We start from the raw sequence: 20,523 nt of genomic DNA, 5'->3' as shown, positions 1-20,523 counted from the left end.
CTTTGAGATGTCAGGTCAGCTTGGGTCAGAGTGAGGGAAACGTTATACATACTGAGTTGGAGCGTTGCTTTTATAGAAAGAGATAGAGATGTGTTGAAGTGAGTTGGATGAGAAATGTTGAAGGGAGTGGCTGGCTACTTATAGCTGCTGGACACAAGTTGCGCGCAGAGGTGTGGACACACTGGTAACAGAATTTGACCACGAGAATGGTTGGATGAATCTATAATTGGTCAAGATTCAATTACAGAAAGTGATCGAGATCCGTAGCGTAGTATTAAACGGCCAATGCTAACTCAAGTTCCTCGTTCACAGGGACCCAGACCTCGAAAGTGACATGATATGCATTGTGTTGGTATCAATTGAACTTTGGATGAGGACTACGTATCACAGTATAAAGTCAGTTAGGACCTGCAAGGCCTATCAACCTGGTCTATTCATTCCCAGCAACTATCATTCAACAGAGAGAAGATGCTGTTATTGTTGTCGCGGGGCCACTGGAAGCCTTGGCTCCCACCTTGTGGCTTCTTTGCAGTCAATCCCAGCGTCAAGTCAGTGGTCTGTATCAACAGATCTTGCAGCATCTCCACTGAAACGCGCGAAACTGAAGGTTTCTCGCAATATGGCATCAACCTATCTTCCCCTGTTACTTACAACCTCCGTTTCTTTGAGTTCAGACGTCGAATCTTCGTCTTGGGCTGATTACGAGTGGTTGGGACATTATGACACCCGCATAGTGTATAAAGCATGGACTACAAGTGGCACGCGGTCCATGGCTGTTCGCTCAGGATGGACAGAGGGTTCTTCATGGAGCAATTTTGGAAACTTTGCATTCTAGGGTCAGTCTGCTCATTCACTGCGTTCTTGGCCTAACTTGAATGGCACAATGCAAATACAGTGATTGCCCTTCACCAGTCCGCAACAAGAATGCCAAAGCTATCGCGCATTGGAGATGAAGCTGACGTTTCTGCCCCCTGTTTCGTGCATCACATTGACAACCCTGTAGGCAAGTGATGAAAGGAAGGATATGTTACTTGTGCTGGCTAATACTATACACATTGCATCTAGCGATGTTTTACCATTCTGTGACTGACTGGCAGTATATCCCTTGCCACTTGCAGAAAAAGAACACTCAGCTGGTCCTGTTAGATTGCAATTCCAATCGCCATGTTATGAGATTGTTTAGTCTAGACACTGCCAAGGCGGAAGAGCATTTAAAAACAATATTTGAGTTATTATTCCTACATAAGTTGCAAAGAAGTATATCAAGTCTTGGAAGGAGATGGGGCTCTTGGCTATCGGTGATTTCGGGGTACAAACTTTAAATGATCTTTGCTCGCCATGATGATACCTTCATGATCTGATGTTTTGTGGAGGTAGCTCACAAGCTAATGACAGAATTGGGTAAGACCTAGCGAGGCTGTCATAATAGCCAGGAAAGTTTCACGAAAGTTCAGGCCATTTATGACTGGCTATTTATATCACCAAACTCAATACTACCGGCTGTGAACTTGATAACCATCATACGAGTCGTTTTGACCCAGCGTTAGTATCATACCAAATCGCCGTATCCAGGAAATCAGCGCTAGATTCGGGGTTTAGTTTATACTGCGAACCATCAATCCAGAATTCAGAAGAACAGTGATAAAAAGGCTTCAATTCTGCTAATCATGAGAATCATGTCCCTCCCAGAAATTCTCAACTACTACTTATATTAAACTATTTTAAAAATGCCCCAGAGAATTATTATCATTGGTGGTGTTGCGGGTGGTATGTCCGCGGCCACCCGTCTTCGGCGTCTCGATGAGTCAGCCATCATTACTGTATTCGAACAGGGAGCTTATACCGGCTTCGCCAACTGCGGCATCCCCTACGCGCTGGGCAAGGTTATTGAGCATGACGAGGAGTTGATCCTACGCACACCGGATGACTTTAAGCAGCGATTTAATATCGATGTTCATCTTCACGCTGAAGTACTCAATATCAATCGTGAAAAACACTCAGTCAGTGTACGGACTGGAGGAGATGACTGCATTCGTCAATTTGGATACGACAAGCTCATCCTTGCCCAGGGTGCCGAGGCACTTCGCCCTTCATGTGCTGGGACGGAATTGGGCAACATTGCCACAATGCAGACAATTGCTGACCTTCAAAAGGTACATGATTTGCTGTCACATTACGATGCAAAGCACATATGTGTGATTGGAGCCGGATTCATCGGTATCGAGGTGGCTGAGAACTTGCGAAGGCTTGGACTCGATGTTTCAATAGTCGAGTATGGGTCGCATGTCTTTCCGCCTATTGATGGCGAGATGGCTGAGATACTTCACTCAGAACTCCGTAACAACGGAATCCAGCTATTTCTGAGCGAATCAGCCCATAAGATCGATAAATCCCAAGTCATATTATCTAGTGGATGCGTACTACCCGCTGACTTGGTGATTTTGGCTGCAGGGGTCAGGGCAAGAACAGGTCTGGCAAGGCAGGCTGGTTTAGTATTGGGCGCGACCGGAGTCAGCGTCAACACTCACATGCAAACCTCTGACCCTGACATATATGCAGTCGGAGATATGGTTGAGACACAAAACAATATCATGGAGAAGCCAGCAATGCTCGCCCTAGCTGGTCCAGCCAACAGACAAGGTCGAATGGCGGCTGACCATATCTGCGGCAAAGCGGTGAATTATCATGGTAATGTTGGCACATCCGTCTGTCGGGTGTTTGGTCTGACGCTCGGCTTTGTCGGACTTTCGACTCAAGTACTCCGTCGACTTGGTCATGATCCTCTTTCGATCACGGTGCACCCCCCTGATCATGCAGGATATTTTCCAGGTTCACAAACTATGACTATCAGACTTGCCTTCCGGAAAGAAACAGGCCACATAATGGGAGTGCAGATTATAGGCAGGGGTGGTGTTGACAAAAGAATAGACGTTTTGGCGACAGCTATGCAGTTTGGCAGCACGGTCTTTGATCTCGAGCATCTTGAGCTGGGATACGCACCACCATATGGCTCGGCAAAGGATGCAGTCAATATGGCTGGCTTTGTGGCATCTAATGTTCTTCGTGGAGACTGTAAGATTGTTCAAGCTGAACAGCTTACTAGAGAGAAACTCGACAAACTGCAAGTTGTGGACGTCCGCTCCCCCGAGGAATTTGCTCGTGGTCATCTTCAGAAGGCAGTCAATCTCCCGCTCAACGACCTAAGGCAACAGTCGGGCACCCTGGATAGGTCAAGACCAACTATGGTATACTGTCAAGTTGGTTACCGCGGCTATTTGGCTTACTGTATTCTCAGACAGTTCGGGTTTGATGTCGTTAATCTGGACGGGGGCTTCAAAACAGTAGTTCAAGGAGGATATCAATCGCTATATAGTTGAAGTCTGCTCTCAAGTTGCCTTTAATAAAGAGTAGTGATTGCTCTTATACAATCCGCTTTTTGCACCCTGGACCATACCTCTTTGCACTAAACCAATTGCGGTGGCTTTTTTTTAGGTACATCAGTCTTCATAGCTTATGCTCACCTTTGCACCTATGTTCCTCGTACTCTAGGTCAGGCTGGTCCTCCCAGTGTAAGGTCTCTGGATCACTCGAGTTCTCAAAGATGTACTTTGCACTCGCATCAGAATGAGGACCATGGGGATGGCGTTGGCCGCTGCAGCCTCAACAAGTAACTGGCATTGACTGGCCCGCTCCACGAGAGTTATGAGGAAGCACGTCCCATCAACTGTCGCACCAGTTGTAAGGAGACCATAATTTTGAAGAATCATAGCCTTGCCCTTGGGTCGTACATACTGTTGTTATTACAAATCGTGGTGAAGGAATACAGAATCTCCAAACATTCCTAAAGCAGCGCCGATCTTGCCACCTTCTTCTTGAGTGACGAAGACACCTCCAAAGTCCTGTACATCATCAGAATAAAATAACCAAGCAAATAAGCTCAAACACAAACACGGTAGACAGCCTGGGCATCACCGTAAAGGTAAGCAGCGTCTTATGTGATCGTTTCTATTGGTCGCCCAAAGACACTCCATACCATGCCATGCACGCTGTGGGTATGGCATGCGGCGACAACATCTGGTCTCAAGATAAGACTGGCTCTACTACAGCGAACTGAGTTTCACGGCTTCCAGAACGACCAAGGTATCCAGTCACTTTGTCTGCCCAACTGGGCCAAGGCAAGTCGGCCGACCCTGGGGGAGGTTAGGTCTTGACAGTGTGGACTATCGTGAATCTAGAATGAGCTATTATAATAGCTCATAAACCTTGTTTTCTTCCGTGAGTGCCAAGGCGTATCGGTAGTGCAAGCACAGGTCGTCCACCCTGCCATCCTACCCAACATTGTCAGCCGCCCTGCCCCATAACTGCCCCCTACCTGTAATTCAAAACCTGGCCCTAAACCCCAAAAGAATATTCCGTGTATGGGGCTGCCGTTAGGTTAGATCCTCGGGCAGATAGCTTAGTCTTGTCCACCGCCAAGAAAATCATATGTGAGAAGCCGGCATAACAATCGTAAACTGCTAATCATACAACTCAATAACTAACAGAATAACCCACAGTAAGCTTGCATGTCAGCAGCCCCTAACTTCATTCAACTATTCCGGGATATACTTATAGTCTAGATCACATCTAGTAGCATATGTTATTTATTCCGCGCCGTTCATATCTACCTTCTAAGTCAGGAATGAGGCAAGAGAACAACTCTAAGCGACTACTAGAAGAGGATAAGGTAGTGATTAGGATATTCACAGCGAGGGCGATGCCTAACGGCCCCCACTTTGCGTACTCTCAGTTGTATTGGGATTGAGATCCTTTTTGCAGCATAACCTACTATTACAAAAAATCATAATTTAATAATAATTGAAAAGAAATAAATATTTATATTTAAATAAAAGATATAATCTCTACTTTGTTATCTTTTATAAAAAAAGCTAGCCAATATGTCTGGAATCGACAGATCTAAGTTGCTGAGAAGACTTTGTCCCGGTGATCAATTTCAAGGTTGGCAACAGGCTCTTGACCTTGAGCGCATTCCTGGTTCATGCCAATGGCTTTTCGACGACCCAAAGCTCAAAGAATGGCTTTAAAAGACTTCTTCCGGCCTACTTTGGCTTCAAGGGCCATCCGCGACCGGAAAGACGCTCCTATCCTCCTGTCTCGTCTATCACATTGGAACAAATCGTGGAACAGTTGGCCACGCAGCGGTAACCTGTGTCTACTTCCAAGAGAGGCACAAGCAGTATGATGCTGCCGACTTCAATCACGCTTTCGCCTCGGTTCTAAGACAGTTAGTGTCACAATTGCCTCAGACGTCTGATACTCTACGGAAACTAGAACTGGCAGAATATGATAAAATTCCACGGCTATGGGGAGATGAATTTACCCGACTCCTACACAGGATTACTGGCGAGCTTGGCAAGGTGTTGATCATCCTCGATGGAGTCGCAGCCGATGTCACTACCAAAGCTTTGACAGACCTAATACTCGCAATCAATCCAGACAGCGGTTCCGATCAGATAATCCAAGTCCTCTTCACTAGCCAGGACCCACCTCCTATAGACTTCAGTACATTGCACCAGATCGTTAAGACCCAAATTTTTGCCTCTGATGCGGACGTGAAAAAATACATCATCAGGGCACTTCAAAGCATCACCGGTAAAGACTTGTCCTCAAGGCATTCTGAGTTTGTTAAAGGCCTGGTCCGAACATTTGACGGCCGGTAAGTTTCTAATATTTCAGACTTTAGGTATATGCTTTGCAACAAGAGGCTACTATCCTGCAGCTTGCTTCCTGTTCCTACTTGGCCAAGCGAGATGCCCATGCCGGAGTTGCTGGCAGCCATTGATCAAATTACATCCGCCTGCAAAGATGTATCGGTTCATGACTAGGCCGATGCTTTCAGTAAAGAAAGTTTCCTGAGAATCAGGGCTTCTCAGTCAGAAATGGTTCTTTGTATTCTCTATCATGCGGCTATGGCTGCTGACGCCGGCTACTCAATGACAATGCCCATGGCAGTCGAGGCGTTGAATGCATGGAAAATCTATCGTCAAGACGAGGATGGGAAGCCTTTCCAGCTTGTAGAAGTTGTCCAGGGTTGCCGCGGTCTCATCATCTGGGGCGAGAATGACCGGTCGTTCCGCATTCGATCTCCCCTTCTTGGCGACTACCCCAAACGTGAGGCCTTTGGGACCGACTACAATAGGCGATGGGTTACCGCTTCACACCGCTATCTGTCATCTGAAATTTTCGCAAATGGGGCCTGCAGATCGTCTGCTGCTCTCAAATAATGCTTCCGGGAAAATAGGTACCTTTGGTTCGCATCGGGATTCCTCGGTTTGGGGTTGGCCAAAGCTGTCCCGGAAGCATTTGTGCAAGACTTCAGACAGCTTTCGTCTCGAAGAGGATCAATCGAATCATATCAGCAGGCGGCTGAAGCAAATCCCTTTGAAAACGAGACTAGTTATGATGAACTTGAGGAATATCACGAGCGCTGGCATTGTTTCACTACTGGATACAGCCCGCTCCACTTGGCGGCGCTTCCATCAGCTCCGGCATATTTGATCGATGTACTAGTGGCATTTGGAGAAGATCTTGAAACCCGAGATTGCCTTAGGCGTACTGCGCTTCATTTAGCTGCCGAGACAGAGGGCGATATTAGTATCATGGAATCTCTCGTCGAGGCGGGCGCTAAGGTGTTTGCCAAGGACGACGATGCAGGCGATACGCCCTTGGTTAATGCCGTCATACACGGGGGCCCTGCCTCTGTTAAGTTTCTCTTGGGGAATGGTGCTGAAATCAGTGAGCTTAATGAAGGTATTCTTAAGCAGTGTCGACAAGAGAACCCAGATGTTGCGGTCTATTTGCAGGAGCTAGGCATCAACGCTCAAGCTGCTGATGCGAGTGAGGCTGAGGATTGAAATAGTAACCAAGTTCAATAAAACCAACCTATTACTTACCTCTTTTCTTTTTTTATCTATATATGCTAATGCTTTTGACTTCTTATATTTATTCTATTCTTATTATATTTTACCTCTTTGCCTTTTATTCTGGGCTTAAGATATTATATTATAAGAGAATATAATATTAAAGTAGTAATAATATATAATCGTATATATAAGCCAGTTCAAAGCAGTTAAGATAGGACTAAAAGTAAATAATAAGACTTAATAAAAGGTATATAAGTATTAGTAAAATTACTAGCTTATAAATAATATTAGTCTTATTAGTAGTATATAAACTATAACTAAGTTATAAGTTTTATAATAATATAATATAATTTCACATAATTTAAAATTTATTAATTTAATTTAATATAATATATTTCTTAAAATTACTTAAATATATATTATAATAAAATTAATACTAAAATCTTATTAAGTTATCTCTAAGGGCCTTTCTTTAGTAAGGGCCCTCTTTAGGCATTTAATACTATGAAAGCTAAAGAGGCAGAATATAATAGCAAGGTCCTTAAAGGGGAATACTTTAAATTACATATAAGCAAGGTAGCAGCAGCCATCCCAGGCATAACACCAAGTGAATCTGGATACAAGCTCTTATCCAAGCTTTTTGCAGGCCTATCAGAGCCTACACACTGGTCGTTAACAGATTCTCCGACCACTCGGCGATCTGACCGCGAAACATGCACGGGGCTGGCATGGGCACAAATGCGCGTGAGATCCTTTTGACAAGGCGGACTGCAATTTTGGCGTAAGGGTTATACTGTAATTGCAGAGGGGTTTAGGTGTGGATGGTCCCCGTTCATCTAACTGGCTGTGCCTGAGCAGGGGATCCCACCCCCGGAGCACCGTGCCGCTCAACCACTATCAGTTGGTTGTGGGGGAGAAAAGGAGCATTAGCCTCCGACACCCGCTTCTGGAAATAGCGGGAACTTGCACACATTGGGTAATATAGCAATGCTAGGTGAAGGGAGCGCGTCGACACGAGGCTCACCGAATATATGGCAGACGTACGAGTGTAAGAGCATACAAGCTAATAAACCCGAAATGCCAGTGTTTTATAAATGTTGTTCGGCTCTTGTAGAATGAAGGACTCTGAGTTTGTTTGGCATAGAGGAATTTTTTCTGTCGCAGATTGATGGTAAGCATTCTGGGATGATTTACAGACAACTTAGATACACGGCCCGGGTCTCCGTCATCTAGAAAGGAAAGACACAAGGTTCGTTCCGTCCAACATAGACCCCTGCAAGGGCACATCCCATTTTGCTTTCTTCCAGCGCCCAATATAGCACCTAAACACGGCATCGGTCCTTGGTCATTTTCGACAGCGTCTTGGTTGATCATGGCTCTCATTGGTATATGAATGCGGCTTCTGTCGTGTTTTTCGAGATCACGGTTACCGAGATCCTACCCACGACCTTCACCAATCGTCGACTGGGGTTTCGTCATCATGGTTTCCCACCGCTCTTTATGGCTTCTGGCCCTAGCGCCTCGTGAGTCTGAATATGTTCTTCAACAGTTTTAGAGTGCTGACCTTGAGAAGTTACCCAGTATGTGTCTGCTCAGCAATCAACACCCGCACCTTACACCGATCCCGGGACTGGGATCGTGTTCGACACATGGACCGCATCCCGCATGACTTTCGGTTTCAGTTTCCCCGAAAATGGACAGACCACAAACGCCGATGAGTTCATTGGATACCTCGTAAGGCAATATTCGAAATCAATAGCTCTTCTTTTCTGACCATGTAAACAGAATTGCGCCACTCCCAACGGGGAGGGCACGGGATGGTGCGGTCTCTCCTACGGCGGACCCATGACAAACTCGCTCTTACTCTTTGCCTACCCTCACGATGGCGATATCCTTACCGCCTTCCTTTGGGCTAACGCCCAGGTCGAGCCTGTCCCGTACGAGGGCGAGGCTGTTCTGACCCAGATCTCTTCCAGCATCACTGAGGATGGCTTTACGCTTATCTACCGCTGCCAGGGATGCACTTCCTGGTCACAAGACGGAAACTCCGGTCAATTGGCGACCACGTCTCCGGTCGCCGTTCTCGGTTGGGCCCACAGCACCACGAATGTGATTAACCCTGAGTGCCCCCGTGAGGCCCGGATGGTCCAGCACGAAACCCAGAGCATCTTCGGTGGCCAACTTACCAGCAACGCTTTTAATAATGAGTATGATAAGTGGGCTAAGCTCGCTACTAAGGTTGTCGAGGGCAACTGCGACGGCGGTGGTGAGGAGCCCACTTCCACCGCCACCGGTGAGCCTACCTCCACCGCTGCACCACCCACCGGTACCCCCGTCCCGGACGAGACATACGACTACGTTGTTGTAGGCGGTGGTGCTGGTGGTCTCCCTGTCGCTGACCGTCTCAGCGAGGCTGGCAAGAAGGTCCTTCTCATCGAGAAGGGACCTCCATCCTCTGGCCGTTGGGGCGGTACCCGTAAGCCAGACTGGCTTGAAGGCACCAACCTGACTCGCTTCGATGTTCCCGGTCTATGCAACGAGATCTGGGCCGACTCTTCCGGCATTGCCTGCCCCGATACCGATCAGATGGCCGGTTGTGTTCTCGGTGGAGGCACCGCCATCAACGCTGGTCTGTGGTGGCGTCCCAATCCAAAAGACTGGGACTTCAACTTCCCCGATGGCTGGAAGGCCAAAGATATGGCCAAGTACGAGGGGCGTGTCTTCGGTCGCATTCCTGGTACACGTGTCCCATCTATGGATGGCAAGCTATATCTCGACCAGGGTTTCAAGGTTGTCGCTGGAGCACTCGACCAGGCCGGTTGGGATGAAGTGAACGCTCTTGAGAAGCCGGCCGCGAAAAACCGTACTTATACCCACCCACCCTTCATGTTCTCCGGAGGTGAGCGCGGGGGCCCCCTGGCTACCTATCTCGTCTCTGCCAAAGCGCGGAACAACTTCAAGTACTGGACCAACACCCAGGTCAGGCGTGTCGTTCGCTCCGGCGGTCACGTTACCGGCCTTGAGGTCGAGCCCTTCGCTGGCGCCGGTTATGTCGGCACTGTCAAGCTCACTCCCGAGACTGGTCGCGTTATTCTTGCGGCTGGGACTTTTGGTAGTGCTAAGATTCTCCTTCGCAGTTAGTCTTGTCTTATCCGTAGGCTATCAGAGTTTATTGGTTCTAATCATGCTTCATAGGTGGTATTGGCCCGGATGACCAGCTCAAAATTGTCGCCAACTCTAGCCGCGATGGTGGCTCCATGATCGCCAAAGATCAGTGGATCAACCTCCCTGTCGGATACAATCTCGAGGACCATACCAATGTAAGTGCATATGACAGAGTCATCAGATTGTCCGGCTAAAAGTATGCTAGACCGACACAGTTATAAAGCACCCCGACGTTGTGTTCTACGACTTCTACAAGGCCTACGATGACCCTATCCCAGCTGATGAGAAGAAGTACCTGGGTCAGTATGCATGATATTATGCAACTTAGCTATGAAGTCTAATTTGGAGGTAGATGAGCGCTCCGGCATTCTCGCTCAAGCTGCCCCTAACATTGGCCCGGTCATCTTTGACGAGATTTCTGGTGCTGATGGCCGCGTCCGATCCATGCAGTGGACCGCTCGTGTTGAGCCCAGTCTCGGTGAGACTAGCAACAGTAAGTACCGCTTGACAGTTGGTGCAATGTATCAGACCAGACCTAACTCGTGAATCAGAGTCCATCACCATTAGCCAGTACCTCGGCCGTGGTGCCAAGTCACGTGGTCGCATGACCATCACCAGTGCTCTCAACACTGTCGTCTCTGGTAACCCCTACCTAAATGACCCAGAAGACAAGAAAGCTGTTGTGACTGCCCTTGACAACCTTCGTGAAGCGCTTTCTGGCGTTAAGGGTCTGGAGTGGCTCCAACCCGCTCCTGATGTCACCTCGCAGCAATACGTCGATGATGTAAGTGGTCCATGAATCTTTGATGGTGTTCAAGGCATGATCTAATGGTACATACAGATGGTCGTCTCATGGAGCAACCGCCGTGCCAATCACTGGATTGGAACCAACAAACTCGGCAAGGATGACGGTCGCCAGGGCGGTACTGCTGTCGTTGACCTTAACACCAAGGTCTATGGCACCGACAACCTCTTCATCACTGACGCTTCCATTTTCCCAGGCATGGTTACCACCAACCCCAGTGCCTACATCGTCACCGCCGCCGAGAGGGCCAGTGATGCTATCATAGCCCTTCCCGTCTCCAAGGCCCAGGGGCAGTACCAGCAGTGCGGTGGCATTGAGTGGACTGGGAACATGCAGTGTGGCAAGGGCTTCTACTGCAAGTCGCTCAACCCCTACTACTCTCAGTGCTACCCTGATGCCTAAATGATAAGGTTGATAGGGACTGCACTGCATCAGGCAAATCACCCCATGTATATACTTTCATCACAGTTCTGGCATCTTGATACACAATGGCAGGACCTCGACTAGTAACATCGACTGAGAATCCTCTGCGTCTACGTGACATTCACTCTATCATCCCGTGATCAATCGACATAGGCTGTGTGCGTCAGCAGTCCCTTACCCGACGCGGTAATGTCCATACGCACCTCATTTCGATCTAGACCTCGGCTTCGGGTCCTGGTTACCTGCGTTTCGTCCAAAGGTTACGCTAAATACATTTAGAAACAAACATGCCAAGTAACCTAAGATGATTATTGCTAGCTCACAGTTGAGTATCGAGATTGGAGGGTCACGGTGCTATAGAGCACGGCCACGAGCCATTATCCAGCCAACAGCGAGTAAGAAACATTAGACACCGATACTACTTTGGCCAGCACTCCTGCAATACAAGTAGAAATGGTAGATGCATAATCCCCATGAGGGGACAGTCGCACGCTTAGTGGAGCCTCGGAGGCTGCCCGCCCGCGTTTGGCAGTCTCCTTTCGGCAGCCCTCGGAGGCATGATCTTCAGTGCCGGTTGCCAAAAAGAGGATGTCATTTAGACTCGGATGCTATATAATGGCCTTGCTCTGAGCGGAGGAGGCGTTGGAAACGCAGTGGGAGTGATTAAGAGTGAATGCAGTGTGGCTGCAGAAGGTTTGTTAATACGAGGGGGTGCCAGGCAATTTCCAGCGATCGCGGCCAGAGCTAAAACATCTAAAATATCCACTGGCTGGATTTTTATAGGTTATTAGATGAATATAAGTAGTATTAAATACAAAATTTTATTTTAATAGTATTTCTACTTATTAGTACTTATATGTTAATACTAAAGTATATATTAATAACTATAATACTTTAAACTATATTTTAATAAAGGCTCTTAGATATTTATATATTTTTTTATTTTTAAAGGTCTTTAAAGCCCTTTATAAATAGCTTTTAAACCTTAATAACAGGCCTACTTAAGTAATTAAAAATAGTTTATATATTTTAATTAGAAATAAGAAGTATTATAGCCCCTATAGCTATATTATATAGCTTTTATAATTCCTACTTATTACACTAGGATTACTTATCCTAGTAATAATCCTCTTCTATTTAATTCCTTAGATTATAATACTCTAAGGTTAAAATTACTATAGACTACTACTAATCCCTAAAGATTTAACTCTTAGATTACTTTTATTTTTTACTTAGCTATTTAGCTATTAGCTATCTTTAGTATATAAATTATATTTATTAGTATTTCTATAAGACTTAGCTTATTAGCTGTTAATAGAACTTTATTTTATTAGTAAGCCTAATATATATAAGTTAATATTAAGGGATATAATATTTAATATGTACTTAATGTAATATCTTAAATCACTTATAAATATATACCTAAGATAAATTAAATTCTTTATTCAAAACCTAGATTATTATAAATATCTATATAATAAGATTAATATTAAAAAGAGGGTTAATTACTTAATTAAATACTTATATAATATATATTTTTAACTAAATTTACTTAAAAGAAAGATAACTTTTTTATTATCTTTAGAGAGGTAAATTATTAGATATAAAAAAGATAAATTAAATTATAATATAATAGTATTATACTAAACTCCTATATATATAAAAAGGCAAACTAGCTAATTAACTATTATAATATGTAGTTAAGGCATGAGTATAAAAATAACAGCTATGTACCCTGAAATCTACTTATAATAATACCTCTCTTGGACAGATTGCAAATTTTATCTATTTTCTCTGATATGCCCATGCTCCAATGTCACGTAGCGTGATATGCATAAAGGGCAGGCATAATGCCGCCTCAGGTACCATAGAGTAAGGCAACCCGAGTGAAATATATGCCTGCACGGTAAGCAACGGATAATATCACTATCCGCTATCGCTTCCAAGCATATAGCGCTATTAAGAATCGTCAACTAAGGATAAAACTGCCTATTAGTTTATGTATTCCCTACCAGATGATAACTTCATAGGGACACGTAGAATGCTCCTCTGAGCCTGTAGTTTCCATTCCTGTCGTCACTTGCTTATATGCCTGCGGTGGAGCAGTCGAGTCCAACCGCTGCAAGTCGCTAATCTCGGAACTTATACTCCTTGCTGGCAGATCGCTCTCGGAATCCCCTTGGATCGGGATCTGGTTATTCCTAGAACTAAGTCTTTGCCATACTTAGCTTGTGAAATAGAGGTTTCTAGCCTTATTGGTGGGAAATGGCATACTCGTATGTAATAAGAAGGGCATAAAAGATGAAAAGAAATACAAAAAAGATAATAATAGGCAGAGATTGAATCCATTCCTCTGACTTGATGCATCCAGGACTTGTCATAGGGATATGGGATACATTCGCTATCGCCATGATGGTTCACGACTTTTCAAGGCTTTCTATGCTGACCTTGGGGAGAGCCTGTCGCGTCGGAAGCCTTTATTTAAAGCCATACGCAGCTTGAGAGATATGCTGCCATCAGGCGCACTTGGTGTAAACCCTTTGAGTCAGATCATACGGAAGATTCTGGCCAGTGAACATATAATAGTGACATGATCACACCACTTCAAGCTCCAGAGTGCGAGGGAAGCATTAGTATCGGAAAGGAAGCTCCGGCTTTGAGCGCCTATTAGAGGTTAAAAATCAGGTCGTGTTAAGTTCTTGGTTGTCCTGTCCCTAAATCAATTCAGTAACCAAAGAAAAACGTAAAGCTCTATTAACAGTTATATAACTCTCTAAAGGAATACACCGTAACCCAGATGTAATCGAATAGACAGAATATACTCGTTTTGTGTCGAAAATGGTCTGATCGGCTCCCTGTATGTAACATGGCCTTTTGCGCAAGCAGAAGAGGTTAATCACAGAGTAAAGGTTAGCTTCTATTCAATCCCAAAATTCTGTTACTAAGCGCTATAATCAAAGTGAATTCAAGGGTTAGCACTACCGCATAGGTGTCTGTTTTGGGGTTTCTTGCCGAGGTAGCCGGGCGAGGTAAAGGTAGTCATTTTCACACTGCTGGTCATCCACTTAGTATGTGAAATAATGTAATCAAGAAAGGAAGCCATTGGTACAAGCCATTCGGGGATGATGTTAGTGAGGTCATATATGTGTAACGTCCAAATTCATCATGGCATCATATGGCAGTCCATTGGACGCCTCCGCACGCTATGCCAACTATAAATCTCCCCGCAGCAGCTTCAGATGACCTTGAAATGAATGCATTCATAGCCATTGCAACCGGCCCAAAATAATTCAACATGCTGGCTCGGACCATTATCTGGCGTGCTGGACGCGGGGCGCTCTATCAGGTGTATCGAAGAACGTATGTCTCGACCGCACTGACTCCGGAGCAGATCAAAGTCGTCCAATCGACCATCCCCGCACTGGAAAAACACGGCGTTGAGATTACAACGCTCTTCTATCGCCAATTGCTCAATAAACACCCTGAGCTCAAGAACATCTTCAACACTGCCCATCAAGATACTGGCGAGCAGCCAGCCGCCCTCGCGCACGCCGTGTGGGCATATGCCGCCAATATTGAGAACCCCGATGCCATGAAGGCAGCTATTTCCCGCATTGGACATAAACATGCGAGCTTGGGAGTTACTGCAGACCAATATACCGTCGTCGGCCAAGGGTTACTCTCGGCGATCAAGCAAATCCTTGGGGACGGAGTTAATTCAAAGGTCTTGGATGCTTGGGAAGCTGCATACCGCCAACTCGCCGAGTATTTCATTAATTTTGAGGAAGGATTGTATCAAGAAGCCATGGCGACACCCGGCGGCTGGAAAGGATGGCGCAAGTTCTTCATCTCTGACAAAGTGGGAGAGAGCGAGGAAATTATCTCATTCCATCTCACACCAGCCGACAAGGGAGCTCTGCCATCCTATAAGCCTGGCCAGTTTGTCAGCATCCGATGCTTTATGCCTGAGCTTGGGGCATACCAGCCCCGGCAATATAGTCTATCTGACGTGCCAAATGGAAAGTATTTTCAAATTTCCGTTAAAAGAGAATTCGCATCTGATATAAAACCGGCCGGCCGAGTATCCAATGTTCTTCACGATTCGCTGCCGGAGGGGTCGGAGGTGGATATCAGCATGCCATTTGGTGATTTCGTCTTGGACATCAACAATACAGCGCCCGTGGTGTTTATTAGCGGAGGAGTCGGACTGACACCTATGATGGCAATGCTGAAGAAGATAACAGAGGAAGGAAAACCGAGGAAAGTGGTGTTCATCCATGCTGCACGCAACTCACGTGTCCATGCTATGAAAGACACTCTCATCGAGATTGTGAGAGACCATCCGGAAGTCACCCGCCTTGTTTACTATGAGCGGGTTGAAGAAGACGATATACTGGGGCTTGATTACGATCACGAGGGGCGCGTGGACCTTGCAGAGGTTAAGCATAAGGTGATTCTGCCCGACGCGAATTACTACATCTGCGGGCCACCGCCGTTTATGAATTCACAGAGCAAGGCACTTCGGGATTTGGGTGTTGATGAGAAACACATTCACATGGAGGTATTTGGGTCGCCAGCTTCCTGATGCTATATGGAGGTTTCCCCTTATCTACAACAGCTTAACTTTTAACTTAACCCCGCAATTCCAACTATTCCCTGGCCAGGCTATCGCGACATTGCCAAGCCTGGTTCTCACACTCCTGAGTTCACGACTGGTTACGCTCTGGCAGATTGTCGCGTCGGTTATAAGTACCCAAGCCCCAGCACTGTTTTCTTTGTCATACCATTAGTAGTATAAAGTCAGAATTAGTGTCTCTCATTGTCTTTCTGCTACGTGAACTTGAGCGATTATCGTCAAGGGACTGAGGTACTCTAATGTGTTCTCTATTGGTGACGATACTTCAAATGATCTGATCGGACTGATTGATCGATGTAAGACTGCTAGTCCTGTTAAAGGGGACTGTCACTTATTGTCACGGGTAGATCAATATCTGGGGTCTATGCCATTGCGGATCATGATAATCCTCATTTGGATCAGGCCATTAAGTTCCCAATCTACAAGCCTTCTAGTAATCTGCGCAAATGGTTTGATAAGATAAACAACTCTGCTTACTTGATGCTGAAGAGGTCAAGTTGCAAAATGTCGTAACTTGCAATAAACGAGGAGTCTGATCACTGGACACTGTGTGAACGCCGACAATTTGACAGTTTGATCTGATACTTCACATTAGCAGTGGCTAAACACAGAGATAGTGCGACACCAATTCTCAATAGAGGGGTTCATTGACTGTTGTGCAGACGCAAATGCAACTCTACCCCCTGGTCAGTGGCTTTTCAAAGGGTCTGGATCTTGGCTTGTCGGTTGCTTGGCTTTATAGCTCTTTCAGATGATGATCCAGTTATTCTGTCCGATCGGTGCTCTTAATTTGTGAAAGAATTAGCAATCGAGATACCAGAAACAAGCTCTCTGCTAAGCTTAACAGCAAGTTCATAACAGGCAAAAACCTCGACCGAGGTAGAGGGTTACTATGACTGACTTTTCCAGGTTCTCTACTGCACAAAATTTAGGCTGTCTCTAGTCAACTTCGACTCCTGTTAAGCAAAGTAGATTATTAATTCATTATGCCTTGCGTACATCAGTCTACTTTTTATAAGCTCTAGTAACTGGGGTAGTTTAACAGAATGCCCAATTGTAAATGTTATCATATCCTTATCGCTCAATCATTCGTCACAAACATTGCCAGTCCAAGAGATAGACCATTCTTGAAATGGTCGAGAAGACTTTACAGCAAAATGATAGCAGCTTTTCCTGGGCGCTGATCGCCTTTGGCCAGCTGCTTATTGACGTTTCAGATGTGGCTTCGTGTACAAAAACCACAATGGCCAAAGTTCTGTTCTCGAACGCTACAGTAACAGGTTGTTACATAAGGGTGTCGAATTCGGCATTGCTCAAGGAGGATTTTTAATTGTCATGCCAAACTAGCTTTTCATTGCAGACTAAATCGTGACGCGGCTAACATATGTTTCTTAAAATTTCTAGGCTGTCTACAACATCTCTCTCTGATCTTCCTTTATACATACTTTTTCATCCAGGATATACCTTGTCCACTCACTTAACCATAACTATTCCTGATAACTTCAGCATATACCATGCTAAACCTCGTGAAACGCATGTACATTGTCGGCAATGCGCGTTCCTTATAGTGCACCCCATGGCATTATAGCCACTCTGTTTCTTAGTGAGCCTACTGAAGACTGAAAGTGTATTGCAATCAAATTGCATCCCTGACAAAGACGGATATCATAAACATCAGATGCATTCGATAGCCCACCAAAGTCAGAAAAATCCAAAGGGTGAGGTCTCATCACTTCTTCCAGCTCATGGTCCAGATAACATGAGCAATGTCACGGGCGGTTTTCACCGTATCTATGATACGGCCAAGAATGCCGTCCGCCGATGGTATTTCTTCCTCCTCATACGGCATGAGCATGCCAGAAGGAGTTATTCGCATGCCCACCGGCTCTTCACAAAGACTGTTCGAAGTGAGCCACGAGGGAAGGCCGCTGGTAGTATTTTCAGCGGGCGCTGGTGGCCAGCTCTTGCAGGGGCTCAGCCGTGCATCGTCGACACTGTCTTGGTCCCTTTCCTCGAAAACAAAGATTTGGGTCTGCTTAGCAGGTCGATGATTATCTTCTGACGAAGAGGGCATGAATGGGCCTCGAGAGTGCTTGCTAGCCGTCCCTCCTTGTTCTGGATAGTCTTCCCAATTCTTGATAGTAGTGGATGGGAGCATGGCAATTGTTTTCCCTTCAGCTAGCTTTGACTCTGGAGTGTCCCGTTCAAACAACGGCCACGTCCTTGTCTTCCTGCACTTCACCATCACGCCATCGTCTGGATCACTATCATCGCCATATCGGCCAGTGTCCGGATCGTTATCATCATTGTGGATTCCTTCAACTTCGACAGCAATGCATTGCTCGACTTGTTCGTTGAAATGAGTGCGCTTCCGCTCGCCATTTGGGGATATAGTTCCAGAAGACTCGGTGACTAGAGTGACACTGCTGCTTGCACTATGCAGTTGACCTCGAGGAAATGGTAGATAGAGATCCTCGGTTGATAAAAAGCTTATATGAGTGCAATCTCCGGTCTCCTGCATTTTACAAGCAGCTCTAGCTTGCTTGGATATCGAAGCTGTTGATAACGATCGTTGTAGTATTTCTTCGGACATGCTCCGCTTCTTTAGGATTGGCTTCCTATCGAGTTTCACATGTGAATCGGTTTTGGGCAATGGTACCTCGGACAGCTCGTTCTGGGTGGTATCAAAGGGATTCGGTACCGAGTGTAGAGGACCATAAAGCCACGTTACATCGTGGTCCTTGAGCCTTAGAGAGATGTAAGTATTCAAATCAGACATCATGTCTAATCCCAGGAGTACAAACCAATTAAGTGTCTCGGGAGAAATTGTTGTTAGGTCATATTTGGCCTTAATCCACGTTCTCCAAACAGCATTTTCTAACCGTTCGCTGTCAGACAAATCTCCTCGGCGCATCACAACGTAACGCCACGAGGACCAAATATCCTCCTCCCGCCAATCATGGGATAAGTAGTCAACCTGGTGCGAGGGCCTGCTAGAGACAGCCATGTCATCTTTGGTACACTCGCTATCTTCAGGTGCACCAGGCCTTAGGATGCCGTTAGAGAGTTTTGAAGTTGCGTGATCCTCGGTAGAGATCGTGTAAGAGCTGCCACTTCGAAAACTTGATAATGTTTCTTGGTTATTATCAGTGTCAATTTCCTCATGGAAGTAGGACTTTTCTTGTGCGATAGAAGAAAACATGGCGTTGCATTCAGGTGACCTTGTAAGGTCAAGACCGTCGTCGTAGTCTCGGACACTGGAGGGATTGGTTCAAAGGCTAAATATGAATAAGAGACGGGCTTATTTGACGTGGATGGCCCTGGGAAGTAGAGTCAACGGGCAGCTACGGATGGGATTGTATAAATGCCAATATAAAAGACGAAGGAAAAGGCAGAAGACTGCAAAATGGCGTTCGGCTGAAGCGGGCGCGTCTCGGTGAGTCCTGTCTAAGCAACTGTCATTGCGGGAGGGGAGAATAACGGCTCTGATGAAAGTTGAAGAGTCGACTCCAGATTAGACCATTTTGACGCTGCAAGAGCCAGAAATGAAAGTTAAAGGGGATTCCGTGGTTAGCGACTTATGGAATTTGCGCCCGCTGATTTGGTGTTGGTGGCTACAGTGTGTTTGATCTTGACGTAGGGGTGATGGTTGATGCACCTTGATACGTGGAAGATAAGGGAAGGAGGGAGTGTAGGATGGAATAGGTAAATAAATGGGGCATAGGTGAGAGATATAACTTATAAGAATGAACTAATAAGAAGCGGAAAAGACATAATAAAGATGTAGGAAGCACTACGCAATAAAAAATGGGACATATGGTGAGGGGTAATGAACAAGTCAAAGCGTAAATCTCAAAGAGGAAAATAATATACGATTAAACGCGAAAGTAGAAGGGGCTGGTAAGGAAAGTACAGGGTGTAAAATTAGGTACTGTTTAAAGAGTGGTAAGGGAGAGGGGAGTATGAGTAAGGACGCGCTATGTATGAAACTGTGTAGGCGTGTATGCGGAATACTAATAGCGATCAAGACTGAGATCATTCCTTGGTATTTCCCGCTTTTTGGGAGGGGGCGGTGGGGAAATCTTCAAACCAAAGACATGACCGGCAAGTCTATATTAAAGATATGCAGGCTTATAGAAACTGGCAATAGACAAACATCAGGGAAATCCAAGGGCCAAAAGACAGCCGATTAATTATATATTCTTAATCAGAACTATCATTTTCGTGAATTTTGAATCTACTATACCGCCACTGGTTATCCGAGGAGTACAGCATGTGGGAAACACTGCGCAAGCCGTGATGCCCATACCAGTTTGGCCTTTCTCAACTCACGGTTCCTGTCCCTTCGATCTCACATTTCCTTTCCCGAAATATCAGTCCTGTCCGCAATTCAAACTTTCAAGCCGTGGGTCCATCCGCCTCTGACCCGGAGGCATTGGCCCGGGGGTTAAGTTTAGTTCTGGGACAGTCAGAATGCAACCCCCGCACCCTTGAGGGTTATGATACCAGCACAGTGGAAGCCAAAGCGATAAGCACGCGGATATCTCCGTTTCTTTACAGGAATAACAAGG

General features: G+C 45.8%; 5 protein-coding genes across 5 annotated transcripts; 4 read left to right on the top strand and 1 right to left on the bottom strand.

Annotated features, from left to right (window-relative positions):
• Positions 1-1,727: 1,727 nt before the first annotated feature.
• On the top strand, positions 1,728-3,377 carry FOBCDRAFT_261501 (FAD-dependent pyridine nucleotide-disulfide oxidoreductase; the record flags this gene model as incomplete). The annotated part of the gene is made up of 1 exon (XM_054704899.1): positions 1,728-3,377. One exon carries the CDS (start codon positions 1,728-1,730, stop codon positions 3,375-3,377), a length of 1,650 nt encoding a protein of 549 aa, XP_054560874.1.
• A 1,560-nt stretch (positions 3,378-4,937) lies between these two features.
• Positions 4,938-6,914, top strand: FOBCDRAFT_202500 (uncharacterized protein; the record flags this gene model as incomplete). The annotated part of the gene is made up of 4 exons (XM_054704897.2): positions 4,938-4,998; positions 5,188-5,716; positions 5,900-6,265; positions 6,302-6,914. The coding sequence occupies 4 exons, from the start codon at positions 4,938-4,940 to the stop codon at positions 6,912-6,914; spliced, it is 1,569 nt and encodes a 522-aa protein (XP_054560872.2).
• A 1,674-nt stretch (positions 6,915-8,588) lies between these two features.
• Positions 8,589-11,295, top strand: FOBCDRAFT_138026 (uncharacterized protein; the record flags this gene model as incomplete). Its single annotated transcript, XM_031187483.3, has 7 exons — positions 8,589-8,657; positions 8,709-10,059; positions 10,119-10,243; positions 10,294-10,387; positions 10,441-10,581; positions 10,640-10,872; positions 10,930-11,295. 7 exons carry the CDS (start codon positions 8,589-8,591, stop codon positions 11,293-11,295), a joined length of 2,379 nt encoding a protein of 792 aa, XP_031038618.3.
• A 3,316-nt stretch (positions 11,296-14,611) lies between these two features.
• On the top strand, positions 14,612-15,901 carry FOBCDRAFT_184176 (bacterial hemoglobin; the record flags this gene model as incomplete). Its single annotated transcript, XM_031187484.2, has 1 exon — positions 14,612-15,901. One exon carries the CDS (start codon positions 14,612-14,614, stop codon positions 15,899-15,901), a length of 1,290 nt encoding a protein of 429 aa, XP_031038619.2.
• A 1,780-nt stretch (positions 15,902-17,681) lies between these two features.
• FOBCDRAFT_136441 (uncharacterized protein) lies at positions 17,682-19,154 on the bottom strand (the record flags this gene model as incomplete). The annotated part of the gene is made up of 2 exons (XM_031187485.2): positions 17,682-18,699; positions 18,757-19,154. 2 exons carry the CDS (start codon positions 19,152-19,154, stop codon positions 17,682-17,684), a joined length of 1,416 nt encoding a protein of 471 aa, XP_031038620.2.
• Between the last annotated feature and the right edge of the window lie 1,369 nt (positions 19,155-20,523).

Source organism: Fusarium oxysporum, chromosome VI (genome assembly GCF_013085055.1).
Source record: "Fusarium oxysporum Fo47 chromosome VI, complete sequence".
Classification (NCBI taxonomy): domain Eukaryota; kingdom Fungi; phylum Ascomycota; class Sordariomycetes; order Hypocreales; family Nectriaceae; genus Fusarium; species Fusarium oxysporum.
The sequence above is the reverse complement of the archived record's forward strand: the minus strand, read 5'-3'. Positions and strand labels throughout refer to the sequence as shown.